This window comes from Staurois parvus, unplaced genomic scaffold (assembly GCF_062004578.1).
Source record: "Staurois parvus isolate SC_StPar_1 unplaced genomic scaffold, SC_StPar_1.0 ptg000376l, whole genome shotgun sequence".
In the NCBI taxonomy this organism is placed as follows: Eukaryota; Metazoa; Chordata; class Amphibia; order Anura; family Ranidae; genus Staurois; species Staurois parvus.
The window spans coordinates 26178-44831 of record NW_028318172.1 but is presented as its reverse complement, the minus strand read 5'-3'; the positions used below and the strand labels follow the sequence as shown (position 1 = coordinate 44831).

At 40.8% G+C, this 18654-nt stretch overlaps 1 protein-coding gene across 2 annotated transcripts in view; it reads left to right on the top strand.

The window, feature by feature from the left end:
* Window positions 1-9293, top strand: part of B3GNT7 (UDP-GlcNAc:betaGal beta-1,3-N-acetylglucosaminyltransferase 7) — a 49992-nt gene extending 40699 nt beyond the window's left edge. For both annotated transcript variants that reach the window (XM_089685432.1, XM_089685433.1), the window contains exon 3: window positions 6630-9293. In XM_089685432.1, the coding sequence (XP_089541558.1) occupies window positions 6630-7812 (1183 nt within the window). In that variant the 3' untranslated portion in view covers window positions 7813-9293. The remainder of the gene's footprint in view (window positions 1-6629) is intronic.
* The last annotated feature ends 9361 nt before the right edge of the window (window positions 9294-18654 follow it).

Sequence of the window (18654 nt, the reverse complement as noted above, 5' to 3'; positions counted from 1 at the left end):
AGAGAGATAGCAAAAACATGAGGCGTGGCCAAAACAACTGTTTGGAACATTCTTAAAAAGGAGGAACGCACTGGTGAGCTCAGCAACACCAAAAGACCCGGAAGACCCCGGAAAACAACTGTGGTGGATGACCAAAGAATTCTTTCCCTGGTGAAGAAAACACCCTTCACAACAGTTGGCCAGATCAAGAACACTCTCCAGGAGGTAGGTGTATGTGTGTCAAAGTCAACAATCAAGAGAAGACTTCACTCTGGAACTGGTTCTCTTGTATTTATTGATGATGTGAATGCTGACAAAAGCAGCAGGATGAATTCTGAAGTGTTTCGGGCAATATTATCTGCTCATATTCAGCCAAATGCTTCAGAACTCATTGGGCGCCGCTTCACAGTGCAGATGGACAATGAACCAAAGCATACTGCAAAAGCAACCAAAGAGTTTTTTAAGGGAAAGAAGTGGAATGTTATGCAATGGCCAAGTCAATCACCTGACCTGAATCCAATTGAGCATACATTTCACTTGCTGAAGACAAAACTGAAGGGAAAATGCCCCAAGAACAAGCAGGAACTGAAGACAGTTGCAGTAGAGGCCTGGCAGAGCATCACCAGGGATGAAACCCAGCGTCTAGTGATGTCTATGCGTTCCAGACTTCAGGCTGTAATTGACTGCAAAGGATTTACAACCAAGTATTAAAAAGTGAAAGTTTGATTTATGATTATTATTCCGTCCCATTACTTTTGGTCCCTTAAGTGGGAAGCACATATGCAAACTGTTGTAATTCCTACACCGTTCACCTGATTTGGATGTAAATACCCTCAAATTAAAGCTGACAGTCTGCAGTTAAAGCACATATTGTTTGTTTCATTTCAAATCCATTGTGGTGGTGTATAGAGCCAAAAATGTTAGAATTGTGTTGATGTCCCAATATTTATGGACCTGACTGTTTAAGAGATTCTAGTTATTAGATTCAGACCTACGTGATACAGTTAACCCCAACCTTTACCCTCTCACAATGCATATGTGCTCTTCTTATACCAGAATAACAAGTATCCCAATGTACGAAAACTTTGCTATGGTTAAATTGCTTTGCCACCTTCAGCAGCCCAAAATCTGTGCACAATATCTCCAGGTGTTTCCTTCAACTTTTTTTTTTTATTGAAGGACTTATTAAAATGTAAAGCAGCCCTGCCAGTAAAATCGATTTGGGCAAAAAGAATACCTGCAAATGAAATTAGTAATTGTTCCTCTTTTCCCTATGCCAGCATCAGCGAACCCCACTCCATTGAAGAGGAATGCTACTCTAAAGTCTGCTGAGAGCCTGGGAGTATCAATCTGTCTTGTCACCTGCAGTGCCGAGTGGTTCCTCCTGCTAAACCTTCTGTCATTACTGTGCTCTGTAGTGTCATGGAGGTCAGTGGGAGGGACCACTGGGTGCCACTGATTTAGTGGTTTCCCAAAACTGTTACATCCAAGGCATGCCATGAATGGTAAGGATTACTGCTCATCTCTCAACCAAACTGTCCAGCAATCAAATGGCTGGTGTCAGTACTGTGCACCATGGCAACTGAAGATCAAATAGAGGCTAAGATGGCAGATTCCTTGGCTGTAAAGGGATAGGAGGGTTTAATTCTTCTTTAAAGTGGAGTTCTACCCAAAAGTGGAAGCTCCTCTTGTTTGTCTCCTTCCCCCCTCCACTGCCATATTTGGCACCTTTTTGGGGGGGAGTGGGTACATGGTTTTGACAGGTACCTGCTCCCACTTCCAGCGAAGTGAGACAGACATTTGGCTCCCTCCTTCCTCCCGCAGTCTCCTGGGAACCTTCACAGGTCCCAGAAGACTGCCGGACTAATCAGGAGGTGCAGCGCAACTCGCGTATGCGCAGTGGGCACCAGGCTGTGAAGCCGCAAGCTGTCATAGCCTGGTGCCCACAGTTGAGATACCGGCACCATGGAGAGAAGAGGAGAAGGGACAGTGCGGGTGAGAACACCGCTGGATCCTGGGACAGGCAAGTGTGTGTTTATTAAAAGTCAGTAGATACAGTTTTTGTAACTGCGGACTTATAATAAACACAAAAACAACCGAAACTCCACTTTAAGTGGAGAACTCCTGTTGAATGAAGCAGCATTCGAAAGGTGAGTATTCGCTTTTTTTCTTTTGTGATTATTCTTTTTCCAGAATTGATTTTACTGACCACGCCACATCAATCATTTTCGCCATAATACTAATGCAGCTACAGAAAATAGATATGCAAAATATTTCTACATATATGCAAAATATTTCTAGATAGTGATAGCATGTAAACCCTCCTAGACTATCTTTTACAGGTGACTCCTTTCTGTACCCTACAAGTTTCTGTAGTATAACGTAGTCTACAGCACATTACAGAATACACAGAACTATTCACGTGAGTTTTATACTGTTGGCTGTGAAACAATGCACTTTATTTATCTATCCTTTGCTTGCCAGCCACTGTGCAATTCCTCTTTTATGTTTGTTCTAGTTTGCCGTGTTATAATATAGACTGTTATTGGCACAAATGTTGAACAAGAAGTAGACAGTCATTGTCTGTATTTTCCACTTATCTTTCAGTGATGTCAGGAAATAGTTTTCAAGGTGAATCCTTTAGAAGAGATAGCTGTAATGTGCGTACATAGTTGAATACATCATTATATATTTTATTCCTCTGCCATTTTTACATATGCTTCATTGCCAGGCTGTCCTCACAAAGCACAGTTTTTGATTCCCAAGTCCTGTTCCCTTCCCGTTATCCAACGTTTTACTGCTTAGCAAGTAGAAAGAAGTCTTTCATTGCAAAGCCACATTTAATTGCCTCGAAACTGAAGAGGCTTCTCTGTAATGTAAACGTGCCAGGCAGGGTGTATGGGAGGCGTTCTGGAGGTGATCTGAATCATATTAACCTCTCAAGTCTATCCATACAAGATCCTGGGCTCTCGCTGATAATTCTGCTATTCAGTCCAGAATATTAGCACCATACCAGCAGTCCCATCCCCCAACTATGCTCCTAAATCTTGAGTAAATAGCCACAAAGTCAACAGTGGAACTACATATAAAATTCAAGAGGATTACAAAATAAACTTTGGGAAGGAATATATTTCTGTGATCATTTTTTTTCCTCAGAATTGAAGATCTGCATGTGTAAAAAATGTTAATTATTTCTTGTTTTTTCTTCTGAGATCACTTTCAGGTTGACTGTTTTTTAAGGTTTAATAGAAACTATTGAGTGGAAACTGCTATCAACAATGCATAACAATCTTTTCCTATTCAAATTGTGCACAACACTACTCCCCTTTAACCCAATCTTAATAAACACAAACATCTTCTGTAAAATCATACAAAGTGCATCCAAATATAAGGCCCCTTTCAGATGGTATGGACTCGTCAGTGGATCCGCCTGCTTAGTGGGGGATCTCTCCGCTGATCCCTGCTGAGCAGGCGGATGAAAGGTCTGTGTCTGCTCCGCTGTTGCAGTGCAATCACAGACAACTGTCTTTTATGGGCGGTCAGATGGAAACGGATTATCTATACATTTCCATCCCATCCGATAGGCCAGACAGATGGGGAACGCATCCCCATCCATCTGTTTTTGGTGTACAGGATCGGATCTGATGCCGGCGGGTGTCAGCGGACACTTGTCCGCTGACACCCGCCAGTCCATAGAGGTCTATGGATGGTCTAATTGGGTCCACCTTTCAGTTTTTCAGGTGATCGGACCATCATCGTGAAAGGGGCCTAAATCCTCAACTTTAAATAATGTGTTAAAAACAAAACAATAAATTGTAAAGAGCTAGAAGTGATATAGTTCATGCTTATACACCCATAACAGTGCAATCCCATATATAGTGCTCCATACAGTGCAAAAAGTCCATAAAGTAAAGACTGTGCAAACTGTTGACGCTATATAAATCCTGTATAATAATAATAATAATAATAATAAATCTTCAGCCAAAAGTGTTGTTACAAAAAGTCTTGTTTCTACTTCCAAAACCTGGTGTTCACGTCCACCTTGGGCCCTCCAATGATATTGAACTCTTATTTAAGAGGTGTGTGTTTCTCCTCAGGGCACGATCTCATCTCCTGATCTCAGTTCATTCTTCTCCAAACATATACAAACATCAGTGTTTGCACCACAAAACACTCAAGTATTAAAAGAGCTCACCTAGCACTAAAGCCTCATACACACAATGAGATTGACGGATAAATGATTGGCCTTTTTTTCATGCTAGTCTCATATAGAAAATGAAGAGGTTACTAAAGTTACGACAATTCTTATACGACAGAATACAACTTCAGAAGTGATGTAATGTATTCCTTCATTTCCAAGCATGTGCAGTCTTGGTCACACAATTTTTATTTTTTTTTTGGACGAATACTGTACTGATTAATCAAAAGTCACTTGTTCTGGTATCGTATGAGAAAAATTTTCATGCTTGTCCCCTGGCACAATGGCGTCAGTACGCATTGAAGAATACGCACACACTAAGTACCATTGTGGTGTCTACTTTCCCAACGCTTTCACCCTTAGGGGGTTATTTACTAAAACCACATGGTGCAAAATGGCAAAGAAACCAATCGGCTTCCAGGTTTTATTGTCAAAGCTTAATTGAACAAGCTGAGGTTAGAAGCTGATTGGGTACCATGCACAGCTGTACCAAAATCTGAGTGCATCAGTTTTAGTAAATCTGCCCCTTAGCCTAGTACACACGATGAGAAAATCAGACGAAAAATACTGCTTTTGGAGCAACTGTCTGAATCTGATCTTTCGCACACAGCTTACACGTGCTGATTACGACAGTTAGTGCAAATAATTTTGCACTAACTGTCGTAATCGACACTTGTAAGCTGTGGTGTATACTTTCCTAATGCTTCTACCCTTAGTGCTAGGCAAGCACTTTTAACACTTTTTGATTAGTTTAATAAACTGATTTAGTGCTAAGATGTCTACTCCCTTCTTTGTTTTATAAGGGGCAGTGTTTGTATATCATTGGTGCAGATGTCCAAAGGAGATACACAAGTGCTGTTTGACATGCTTATTAAATTTAGAGGTCAATACCATTTGGTGAATGTAAAACCAAGAGTGTGCCATGGTGGAGGTGAACACCAAATAGGAGGTTTTGGCATTGGAAAGAAAATATTTTTTGCAAGAGACTGAACACTGCACATTTGGCTGAAGATTTGTTATTTTATGGACCTTTGCACTGTATGGAGTACTATAAAGTGTATGGTGTGGCGCTTTCATTTACTTTATTGGTGTAGATGCATGACTTCTATCAACTATAGCTAGAAATACTTTATTTGATTTTACACAAGATTTTTGTATTTATTGAGATTAGGTTAGAGGAGATTATCACTGTGTACAATTTTTTGTTGTATATTTACATATCTTTGATCTTTGTACGGTAGCTGAGATGGAGAAAGATTAGGAAGGGTGGTGAAGTTGAGCCCATCTTTATTACTGTATCTTTATTTACTGCAAGCACATTCACATCAGTCTCGGCCCTCAAGGAGCTTACAGTCTAAGATCTCTAATTCACATTCATACACATAGTACACATACTAGGGCCAAATTAAACAGGAGCCAGTTATCCTACCTTTGGCGTGTGGAAGAAAATCCACGCAGGCACAGGGGAACATACAAACTCCAGGCAGGTAGTGCCATGGATGGGATTCAAACTGATGACCCTATTGCTGCTAGGTCAAAGTGCTAACCACTTATTCGTTGTGCTGGCCATCTAACACATTCTTGCCAAAGATTTCAAGTATGATTAACCAGTTCACGGCCTATAGGAGAATGACCGCAGAGCGGGACTCCCGTCGCTCTGGGTGGGCGTCATATGAAGTCCTCCCAGACCGACGCCTTGCACGTACCTGTGGGGCAGTGCTGCAGTGTTGCAGTGTGATCTGTCGCTGGCCGTGCCCATTGGATGCAGCCTTTGACCGACCTGTGTGCTGGCCTGTTGCCGGTACCATGTGACTGCTGTGTCAAATCACAGCAGGTCACATGACAATTGTAAACGATGGATGGCTTCTTTTCATGCCATTCATTGTATACAATTGTGTTATCTGTGACTGGTCACAATGATCACTTGTAAAGACTGGCCCAATCTGTGTCATGTGATTAGCTGTGGCCCATCACAGTTAATCACAACAAAAACACTGAATTAATTAATATTTTATTCAGTTAAATGCTATGGGCAATCATAATGTGTGTAAAAAAACAAAAAGAAAAATACTGATCACTTCCCCAGAGTAGTACAATGTTACTGTGTTAACATTATATTACTCTGGTCACAGTGTTTTATTTTTTTTTATTTAATATACAAAATTATTAAATACCACCAAAAGAAAGCGCTGTTTGTGTAAAAAAAATGATAAAATAGTTTGGATACAGTGTTGCATGATCACGCAATTGTCATTCAAACTGTGAGAGCACCGAAAGCTGTAAATTGCTCTGAGCAGGAAGGAGGTAAAAGTGTCCTGTGTTGAAGTGAATAAAGACTGCCTAAACCCTAAACCTAGATTTCTGTTCTCCTTCAAACCTAATCATATTAGTACTGTTTTTTAATTGCAATAAATACAGCTAAATCTAATACTGATATTTCTTCTCTTGTTAGGAAGAAGAAGATATACAAAGGCTTGTGCATTTCCTTCTTTGTGGTGATTACATTGACCATCCTCCACACGGGAACACCCCCCAATCTGCTTTTCACCCAGAAGAATATAGATTCTGAAAGTCTGTTATCTGCTATAAAACGTGATACTTATCCCGCACCCGTTGGGTTTTGGTCAGACAGGAAAAATGGACAATTGGACACACCTACCACGGAAGATGCATATTCTAGTGAATGGGATATTGACGTCATCAACTGCACTGCCAACTGGAACCTTACCCATCTCGACTGGTTCAAGTCATTGGAGCCTAACTTTCAACAGTTCATCCTCTACCGTCAGTGCCGTTACTTCCCTATGATTATTAACAACCCACAGAAGTGCAGTGGAGATGTTGACCTCCTAATTGTGGTAAAATCAATAATCACTCAGCATGACCGCAGGGACGTTATTCGTAAAACCTGGGGAAAAGATAAATCGGTGAATGGGAAGAAAATAAGAACATTGTTTCTTTTAGGAACAGCTATGAAAGAAGAGGAAAGAGCTAATTACCAAAAACTTCTGGAGTTTGAAAACCAGATATATGGTGATATTCTTCAGTGGGACTTTTTGGATTCCTTTTTTAATTTAACCCTTAAAGAAGTAAATTTTCTTAAATGGATGACCATTTATTGCCATCATGTGCCCTACATCTTCAAAGGTGATGACGATGTGTTTGTGAGCCCCACCAATATCTTAGACTTTTTGGATGGCAACAAGAACCATGATCTATTTGTAGGAGATGTCTTATACAAAGCTCACCCCATCCGCAGGAAAGAAAACAAATACTATATTCCAACATCTCTGTACAACAAAAACCTCTATCCTCCTTATGCAGGTGGTGGAGGCTTTATTATGGCAGGCTCTTTGGTCGCAAAATTGTTTAAAGCTTCTGAGACTTTGGATCTTTATCCTATTGATGATGTGTTTCTAGGTATGTGTTTGGAGGTCATCAAGGTCAACCCTATAATGCATGAAGGCTTTAAAACTTTTGGTATTGTAAGAAACAAGAACAGCAAGATGAACAAGGAGCCCTGCTTCTTCCGTAGCATGCTTGTTGTTCACAAATTATTACCTCCTGAACTGCTGCAGATGTGGGAGCTTGTACATAGTAATTTGACTTGTTCTCGAAAAGTTAACATTCTTTAGTGTCTGTGGAAAAGGACCTGTGGAGGAGTTAGGAAACAAAAGTACAAACTTGATTCCTTATTTTTACGAAGGTTGTTTCCCTGGCAGGTTTAGGGATTCAACTTCCTTAAAGAATTATTTTTTTATGTTTATCAGAAATCGGACCTTGTGACTTTTGTTTAAAGAATTCCATGGAACTGCACTCTGGGTACGATATAGGCAATCATTATGAATGTGAATGAAAGCTTGTTTTCATCTCTGGGTCAATCAGCTGTGCTGTATGCAATGTGGTGGAGGCTCTCTCAATGTTTTTCTTTGGAAATGTCTGACTACGGAGCCCTTTTTATGGTACATGCAAAGATACTTAACCCAGGCTACATTTTACAGAAGCTTTAATTTTGCATAGTAACTTAACACTGGGTGTGCCTGCAACATGGTGTCGAGCCATGCAGCTTTCCTGATCACACAGTGATCTACAGTGGTGCTGTCCATACTCCTGGCTCACAGACTGCGTTGAAAAAAAAAAAATGAAAAAACAAACTGTGAGCTACAAGAACTTTATTTCCAATTTCTTGAAACGTTTTTGTTTTATAATATTTATGTTTAAATGTTTGGGGTAGTTCTTGTTTGTTGATTGACCTTTACTTTTTGATTGTTTTAAGGTATTTTTTGTTGAAAATTTTGTTAATTTATAAAAGTAAAATTTAAATTAAGGAGCATTGCCATGACTGTTTCTGTTTCAGTTAAAAAAATCATATTTCAAACTAAATAATAATGTTTTTGAATAACCATGGTAAATATTTTATGAAAGTGACATAGTTTAAGGGCTGGTTCACACCAAGCTTTCCAGTGCGTTTTTTTTAAACTGAATCAAATATGCATGCACAGTGTTTTCCATGTATTCCAATGGCCCTATTTCATACCAGTGCGGTTAGTTTCAATTCAGTCAACAAACCTAGAACCTGTTGCATTTTTTTCATCTGGAATTTGGCAAAATGCATGCAAATGCACCGGAATGCACATTGTCCTGCACTACAAAAAAACATGGTAAAATGTCCCCCGTTTAAACTGTTTTTGCCAACATCCCAATATATAAAGACCAAGAAAAAATTGTAATGTTTCCCTGGGACTTTATATGGCAAAAATGCAGTTTTTGCCATATAAAGTCGCAGGGGAACATTACAATTTTTTCATTGTCCTGAATTAAGATAGTCTTCAAGTGTCAAAAGAAACTGGAACACTGGAACTCGGGAAAAAAAAAGCATAAAAAATGCATCCAGAACACAGAAATTGTGGTATGAACCAGCCCTAGGTGTATGTCCCAGCCAATTTTTTTTTTTTTTTAAATTAAAGTTTTGGATAGCGCCAGAAAAGATTAGAACTTTTGTGGGACTTGCAGTTGTAAAGACATAACTTTTTTTTTTTCTTAAAGTGGAACTGTACTGTATCTGAGCAAAATGCTATTTTATTCATTGTTAATATTCAAAGCAAACTCACCCCTCCATCCATGTCTCTATGCTTTATTTTGCTGAGAATTAATTTTGAAAAACACCCCCTGGTATTTCTGGCAGTGGCTATCTTGAGTAAGGGCAGATGATTCATGTAGCATATACTTCGTGGAATCCATCTGCCCTTAACTCAGGCATTGACTGAGTGGAGAACCCTCCCTCCCCTCCTGAAGGCTCCTGGGATGTGTGACAACATTTTCCTAGTAATGAAAACCAGGAAGTAATTGAAAAAATGTAAAAAAAAACAACAAAGTTTAAAACAAGTAAATATGTTAGGAAAGTATGTCTATTTATTAATGCTAGCAGCATAAGGGTTAAAAAAAGTCAATGTTGATTGAAAGAATGAAGTTCCACTTTAAAATAATAAACATGTTATTCTTAAATGCTCTGGGCAATAGTATTGCACAGAGCAACCCCTTACTTCCTTTTATGGGGTCCCCTGCTTGTGCTATCCACTCCTCCTTAACTGAGTGCCCCCTTAGCAAGCTGTGTGCTATGGGGGCACTCTTGAGCCAGGCTGTGTGAGTCCATAAACACACGCAGTGCAGCCCAGCCCTGCCCCCGCTTCAGAGGATTTAATTGACAGCAGCAGGAGCTGATGGCTCCCGCTGCTGCCTCTGTGTCTTGTGTGAAGAGGGTAAGAGAGAGCAGCGCCGTTGCAGACTGGCACAGCCCTGTGTTGAAAGAGCAGCCAGGTAGGTATTTCTAAGGGGGAGCTGGGGGGAGGGCTGATCATGAAATGTTTTTTACCTTAATGCAGAAAATGCATTATGGTAAAGACCTTATGACTTTAGAGCCACTTTAATTCCTTTAGTTCACATGCTGGAGGAAGTACAACTCCAATTGTACTTCTGGCCACTTCAGATGTAAGCACTGATGGTCTCATAGACCTCAGTGCTATTGTTATGTGTCTGCCTCCTTCTCCAGACTGTTTACAAAACAAAATCTGGGGATGTGTTTTGGAAGAGGAGGTTGTGATGAGGAGGAGAAGAGGCAGAGACATGACTGTAACACTGGAGTCTGAGACCTGAATTGCTTGCATCTGGAGCAGCCAGAAAGTACAGAAGAAGTCGTACTTCATGACATGTAACCTGATATTCCAGACATTGAAGTATATGTGCATGACAGCAATGTGCTATACTAATTTTTGCGTCAAGACTCTTCTGGCATGTTGTTAGCTGCTTATAGAAGTGTGGGATTTAAAAAAACAAACAAACATTCATTCTCACCTATGTGGCTGCAAGCTACAGTTTTCTGCCTCCAACCTCCCAACTGCAGGGAGCAGGCTGTCCGTGGTCATGAGCCACCAAACTTGCAACAATCCAATACTCCAAAGAAGAAGGGAGAGACTTCTGGGTTATTGATGCACCTACATTTCCCCTGGTGCCAGGAAACAACCCTCACGTGTTTTGCTCCTCAGAGCTTAATCATAGGGTGGCAACATCTACATTATATGGTGCTGAGTTCCAGCAGCAATGCAGTGACCTCCTGACCCTTTACTGGAACAAAACCAAGTTGGGATGATCACTGCTCAGGAAGCCTTGTGTAGGTCCTTGTTTCTTTGCCTCAGCCAATCCTTTCTCACTTGTCAGAGTGAGGTATACGTATCAGCCTTCACGGCCATTCAGGCACAGGACATTCCAGATGTTTGGGTCCAAAAAAACGACAAAATGGTTTTGGTTCATGCCTCCACCCCACGTCATACTATTAAACTTGCCATCCTCCCCACCAAAGTGGCCATATCTTTACACTGCTCTCCATCTCCATGTGATCCTTTCTCAGGGGGTCATGCCCTGGCTCCAGAAAAAGAGGCTTCAGAGATTTACACCAGCTTGTTCACATCCACAAGGCAAAGGGAGGTATTCATCCTTTCTGGATCTGAAGATTCCCAACAGGTTCCTCAGATTCATATTCCATATGGGTTTTGCTAGGTCAGAAATCCCTTCCCTTCAGCTGGGGGACTTCCTGACCATTGGATACCTACTTGCACATCCCCATAGTCTAGCTACTTCAATGCTATCTGTGTTTTACTGTGAGCAGTCAACATTACCAGTTTGTTGCCCTGCCCTGCCCTTTTGGCCCATCCACGACACCCGGGGTCTTCACCAAAGCGTTAGCTCCTGTCCTAGCTTTGCTGCTCTCTTAGAGTATCCCTATCATCCCATCATGGCTGCGACTAACATATACAAAAGGAGTGGGTGCAGAAGGTTTTACAGTGAGTACAAAAATCTTCTCATCCTGGGCCTTTATATATATATATATATATATATATATATATATATTTATTTTAGTACCTCGGTTTATGAATTTAATGCGTTCTCCAGGATGTTTCGTATTGCGAAAAATTCATAAACCAAACCGCGATTTCCCATAGGAATGCATTGAAAAACACCTCCACAGTTGACACCACGTGCTACCCACAGACCACCCACAGACTCCAGCATGCACGGGGGCGGCGCTATAAACCTCCCAGGCGCAGTGCATCCTGGGGAAACTTGCTTCGTATTTAGAAAAAAAAATTGTAAACTGGGGCATTATTTTCAATGGATTTTCATTCATTTTCACCAAAAATTACGTTAACCAAGGCGTTTGTACACCGAGTTACCACTGTGTGTGTGTGTGTGTGTGTGTGTATGTATGTATGTATATATATATATATATCTCCTACAGATATAAAACCTCACTTTAAAGCCTCAGTTTGGTAATGTTATGAAAGGTGAACTTCTCCTTTTAAAGAAGAACTTCAGCCTGGCGATATTCTCCACCTGACAATCCACCATGCTGACATCTTCAACTACCTCAAGTGTGTGCAGCAGTGCCATAGGTCTCTGCCAGGCATTTTAGATCTAGCAGAGACCTGTGGTGTGCCTGTACATGCATGAACAATTCCAGCATACACATGCCATTATCTGTGACCTGTGTCATGTTTGTACACGTGTGGCAATCTCCCCTGTGTGCACAGACATGCAGCAGGTATCTGCCAGTGCTGAAATACCTGGCAGAAAGCAATATCATGTCTGCATGCAAGGAATCTCACTGCCTCCATGAGCCCCCCAAAAAACATTGCCTTCTGGAATATGTGACTTGGGGGTCCCTACATAATTCTCACTTCATCAGGCAGGCGTTTGCGAGGCGTTTGCTGAACATTAATACCATTTAACTTCATTATAGGTGTTTGGTGCGGTTTTAACGCTTGGCAAATGCCTATCAACCACCTCAAAACAGTACATAGGGCGTTTGGGCAGCATTTGAGGAGCGTTAAAAACACTTCCCAAACACCTAACGCCTGTCAAACGCTATAGGGGCCTTTGGCAAGAGTTAGAAATAAAGTCAAGTGTGAACGAGCCCTAAGGCCCCGTTCACACCATACATGCATGAAAACTGGTGGAAACTGATGTGCAAATTTCACTTGCAGAGACATCAGTTTTCATGCACTTCCATGAGTTTATACATGTTGCAAATTCTGCACAGAAAAATGCTGCAGGTGGTACTAGTGTTGTGGTGTGAACAGGGCACATAGAGAACAATTGATTTTGTTGTGCCTTTGCAGAACGCAGGCAGAAAAACTGATGTCTCTGCACCATGGTGTGAACGAGCCCTAAATGTGTACAGTCTATCATTTTATTTTCTAAATAATGCATGCAAGCAATCAGCTTTGAATTAAATACTGAATCAAGCTATGTTTTTTACATACAAATTGTATTTACATATGTGCATGAGGCTGTGGTGTGTGCTTACATCATATCTAGGATCTGTTTCCTCCTCTGCAGTTCTACACAATGTTTGTTTTACGTGTTCTCTATGAATGAAAATCCATGAGCTAAAAAAATAATTTCCTTGTAGTTACCTTATCTTAACAGTTTTTAAGCCACCATGTCTAATCTACCCCAGTAGTTAATTATAAATCTAATTTTATTATAAAAAAATATGGAAAAGAAAGCATGTATCATGAGTCAGACATTTTGTAACCACTACAAAGCTGGGCACCCCCTTCCTGCCCAGGCCAATTTACAGCTTTCAGCGCTGTCACACTTTGACCTTTGCGCTGTCAAGCAACACCATACACGGAAAAAATAATAATTTTTTTAAACCCATAGAGCTTTATTTTGATGTTATTTAAACACCACTGTTTTTTTTTTTTTTTTTAATGAAAAAAGACCGACCATTTTTAAAAAAAAAAAAAAAACCTTTTCTTTGTTTCTGTTACAAAATTTTGCAAGTAAATAATGTTTCTTCCTCCCCGATGTGCGTTGATGAGGCTGCACTGATGAGCACTGTTGGGGTTACACTGATAATCTGGGCAATAATGATCAGTTCCCTGATCAGTGTAAACAAGTGCTGACAGCATTGCCGGGTATCGGCTGTCTGTTTCCCACACAGACACAGCGTGTGATTGGACACGCTGATCACATGGTAAAGGGTCGCTGTGATTGGCCTTTTACCACGACTTGTGATCACCTGTGTCCAAAGGACACAGCAGTCACAGGGCTTGCCTGATGCCTTCCCCAGGCTCATTCTGGGAGGATGTCTATAGAAGTGAGAGATTAAGAGTAGAGTATTAATGTGGTTAAAGAGGACATATACTTCAAAAGTAAAAACTTGCACGCATATATAGAAAGGCCCTAATTTGACAGGTGTGTGGTTGGGGGTGGTAAAACCCTGCAGTTGAGCTGACTGTTAATTCCTTTAGCTTCAGCATTTTGAGTGTGTATACCCTTGTGAAACATGACCTATTCAAGTGAATGGCCCTGCTCTGTAAGTGCCCTCCTACCATGTGTGTTAGTGTGGAGTTGAAGGGTTTAAAGCAAGTGGCGAGGAGGAAACACAACACCTTCTCACTGCCTGTCATATGCATTCTGAAGAGCAATCAGAACGCGGAATGCTCTTCAGAAAGCGAAGCATGTGTGAACGAGCCCTTAAAGTGTTACTAAACCCACAACAGTAAAATCAGTGTGTATGTGCAGTAAAGCATGCTTGTTATACTCACTGTGGTACCTAAGGGGTTAATCCTCTGCACTATGTAAAAACGCTGTTTGATATTGACTTTTCTGATCCTCCCCTTCTTCCAGTGTCCCTCTCATCGCCTGATAAAACATATTGTCGAGTAACTCTGCACATGCTCAGTTTGGTGTGTATTGTTAGAGATTTTTTTTTTTTTTTCTTGGGAGAGTGCATGTGATCAGCACAGGACCAATCAACACTGTCCAAACATAGGTCAGGGGTCCTGCATCCTCCTAGGGCAGAATGAAAACTCCTACAAGCTTTAACTTGTGCTCGGCTGAACACTGATAGAAGTCACAAGACTAAGACTACTCTAACTGCTGATGAGAAAAGGTATTTAATAGTTTATATTTACTAAAATAATTGCATTTCCATGTTTTGTGTACTGTGGGAGACCGGATATAGTGAAGGCAGGGTCCTGGGTTTAATAACACTTTAAATATTATTTTTTAAAATGATTTTTTTACCATTTTTTTGTTGTTGTTTTATCAGCCTTGTTGGCACAGAGGTTGTTGATGAAGTATCAGTGGTCTAAACAGACTCCTGGCATCTCACTTTTGAGACCAAGAAAGATTGAGGATATAGTCCTCCATCCCTTTTTCTCCTGCCTCAGCTGTACTGCAGATGAATGAACAGAAAACGCTCTGTGCGGAAGATCCCTGTTCATTCACAAACTGATGCATAGTAAACACAGTTTAGAATATTTCAGTTATGAATAAACACAGAAGCCATGAGTACCAATTTCTCACTGTGTTCTTAACCCTCCGCCCTATAGCAGAAATACGGCTACAGGGCGGCATGGGTGTGCAAAATCACGTGTATATATACACGTGATTTTGCAGTTCTGGGTAGGGGGCGCGTGTGAACCCTACACATGCCACCATTATGTAAACAATATAGTTCTCTCCCCTGTCAGCTCTTGCACACTGCTTTGTATGGCTCTGCATAGCAGAGTCGTACAAAGCAGTGTGCTTACAGCGTAGCACACACCACATAATGTGAAACAGCACACAGTTAACCCTTTGATAGCCCTTAATGTTAACCCCTTAAGCCCAGTGCCATTAGTACAGTGTCAGTGATTTTTATAAGCATTGGTCACTGCATTGGTGTCACTGGGGATGTCAGTGACACCAAGTCAGTTCCCCCCAGTGTCAGAATGCCTGCCACAGTCCCGCTATAAGTTGTTGATCGCCGCCATTACTAGTAAAAAAAAAAAATTCCAGTATATATACTGCCTTTTGTAAATGCTATAACTTTCACAAAAAACAAAACATTTACACGAATTGGCATTTTTTTTTTAGTAAAGACATGTAGCAGAATACATTTTGGCCTAAATTTATGACAAAATTTGATATTTATTTGTTTACTGGACATGTTTAATAGCAAAAAGTCAGTTACTGGTTTTCTCGAAATTGTCAGCCTTTTTTTTTTTTTATGTAATAGCGCAAAAAATAAAAAATGCACAGGCGATCAAATACCACCAACAGAGCGCTCTATTCGCGGGGAAAAAAAGGATGTAAATTTCATTTGGGTGCAGTGTTGCATGACCGCGCAATTGTCCGTTAAAGCAATGCAAAAGATGTGGTTAGGAAGGGGGGGGGGTAAATCCTCTGGAGGGGGGCAAGTGATTAAGAAAAAGCGAGACCAATAGATATACCATATTTATAGGCCTCTCCATTCTGATAGCAGCTGCAGCCGGCAAGAGGGTCAGGAGGAGAAGCTGGCTGCTCTGCAGGGGGAGTCACAGGGAGATTGGTTTCAGGGATGCCCCCAGCTCCAATCACCCCCCGCCTACTAACTATGGGCCTTGGCGTTTACGGGGGCTGTAGTCTTTGGGAGGTGTGTGCCTGAGGGGACCTTTTGGAGTAGTTTTACTTTTGAATTCAAGTCCATGTCTCCCCAATACACACAGACTCTGAGAACTGGAGGATCCAGATACTGACTTGGGGCCTTTGTGCCCAAACCAGTATTGACTGTTTCAACCCCCCTCCTAGATTTAGAGATTCAAAGAAGAATATAATTAGCCCAAAACAACACAATGCTCTGGTCTCCTGCTGTTATGTGTAATCTGTTTATTAAGGGTCTGTCACAGTGGGCTCCTTGCCCTGCCTGCAGCATTTTATTTCTTTTTCACCAGCCTCTCTGAGCTCTTCCTTTTCCCAGGTTCCAGCTGCTCTGTCTCCAGGTCTGGTGAGCAGGGCTATTCCTAGAGGCTGCCAATGTATTCACTCACATTATTCTGCTCTCTCCCTGCAGGGCTGTCAGTCACCAACTGGGAGGAGGAACAAACTTTGGTGGAAAGATGCCCAACCTGAGAAGATCCTGATCCTTAAAGTAGATCTAAAGGAACACTTCTTTTGTATTTTGGATACAGTAAGAGATGGTTATAACCATGTCAGGTTTTTGGGGTTTTTTGCTATGTGTCTCATTGTGGAGATATCCCTTCACATTCTATCTTGGAGCCAAAACAAGAAGTGAGAAAAAACCCCTCCAAAGTGAGGGAATTCCTCATTGTCACAGGAGCTCTTGTCCCCCTTGGAAGATTTCTCCTCTAATCATGTTCTGGTGACAACCCAAAATGTAGAGTTTCTTTTACTTTCAAATCAAGAAAGTAAAAGAGCGTGACACCACGGGTTTTTGATTTTAGTCACACTGGTATGAGTATGTGTATAGTGTAGGCGAACCACTCATTTATTTATTTATTCATTTATATACTCGTATATTTGCTTATTAGTTTAATTATTGCACATATATCAAACACACGATGATATCGATGATATATTAAAATATTTGGTAGATTTTATATATTTCACCATAATTAATACACCATAGTAGCTCACAAGAATCACATTTTTAAATTTCTTTTACTTTCACTCATGGTAATAATGGTAAATATGACAAATAAAGAGGGTGAAACTTCTTAATGGGGGCGCATACAGCAATACAAACCAAACGTGTTTTAATCCATTTCCACTCTATACAAAACTCAAAAAATTGTATCTAAGGGACTTCCAGGGCTACAGGGGGTAATTGCATGACAGCAAAAAATGGCATTGTGTGCCACCCAGGCACATGTGTCGGGGGCTGCTGACCCCTGATCTATGGCTATACACTACTGCTAATTAGTAATTTACAATTGTGCAAAAGATAGTGTTACAAAAGAAATTGCTGTAAAACTAGAATTTGTCGCTATGAATTTCAAATTAAGATTATTTAATCTAAAAAAATAACTTTGTAAATTATAAATAATCTGTGCTGTGTTTATGGATACAAAAAACCCCCCAAAAAGCATAAAATTTTTTTTCATCACTCTTCAAGATAATTCTATGAAAGTTTGCAAGTAAAGTCTGATCATTATTGCATATTTTTGTTACTTAAAGCTACAGGAATCAATGTACAGTTGTGTCCAAAATTATTCAACCCCCAATGCTGTAAAGGGGTTTAGGGACTATAGTGTACATTTGGAATTGTATTCAGAATCAAATCCTACAAGGACGTTGTAACTACCCAAATGCAACTAAAATGACATCAATTGTTTATGTAATACAGTAGTAAATGGTTCTTATGTGGTTTCTTCATTGCCACAATTATTCAACCCCTTAAAGACTACCACTCTGAAGAACAGAGGTTCATACAGGTGCTTTCCATCAGGTATTGAAAACACCTGTGGATGTCACCGAGCAGCAATCAAGCATAATAAGCACCAATTAGGCAGCTTTAAAATGACTGTGATACTCAGCTCCTTCTAGACATTTACTGGTGTGGTTACAAACATGGTGAAGGCAAGAGAATGGTCCAGGAAGACAAGAGAAGAGGTGATTTCTCTTCACAGGAAGGGCAATGGCTATAAGAAGATTGCAAAGATGTTAAACATACCAAGAGACACCTTAGGAAGCATCATTCGCAAATTCAAGGCAAAGGGCACTGTTGAAACGCTACCTGGTCGTGGCAGAAAGAAGATGCTGACTTCGACTGCTGTGCGCTACCTGAAGCGTAGAGTGGAGAGAAGTCCCCGTGTGACTGCTGAGGAACTGAGAAAAGATTTGTCAGATGTGGGTACAGAAGTTTCAGCCCAGACAATAAGACGCACACTGCGTAATGAAGGCCTCCGTGCCAGAACTCCCAGGCGTACCCCCTTGCTGTCTCCAAAGAATAAGAAGAGTCGACTGCAGTATGCCAAAAGCCATGTGGACAAACCACAAAAGTTGTGGGATAGTGTTCTGTGGACTGATGAAACAAAATTAGAACTGTTTGGGCCCATGGATCAACGCTATGTTTGGAGGAGGAAGAACAAGGCCTATGATGAAAAGAACACCTTGCCTACTGTGAAGCATGGTGGAGGGTCAATCATGCT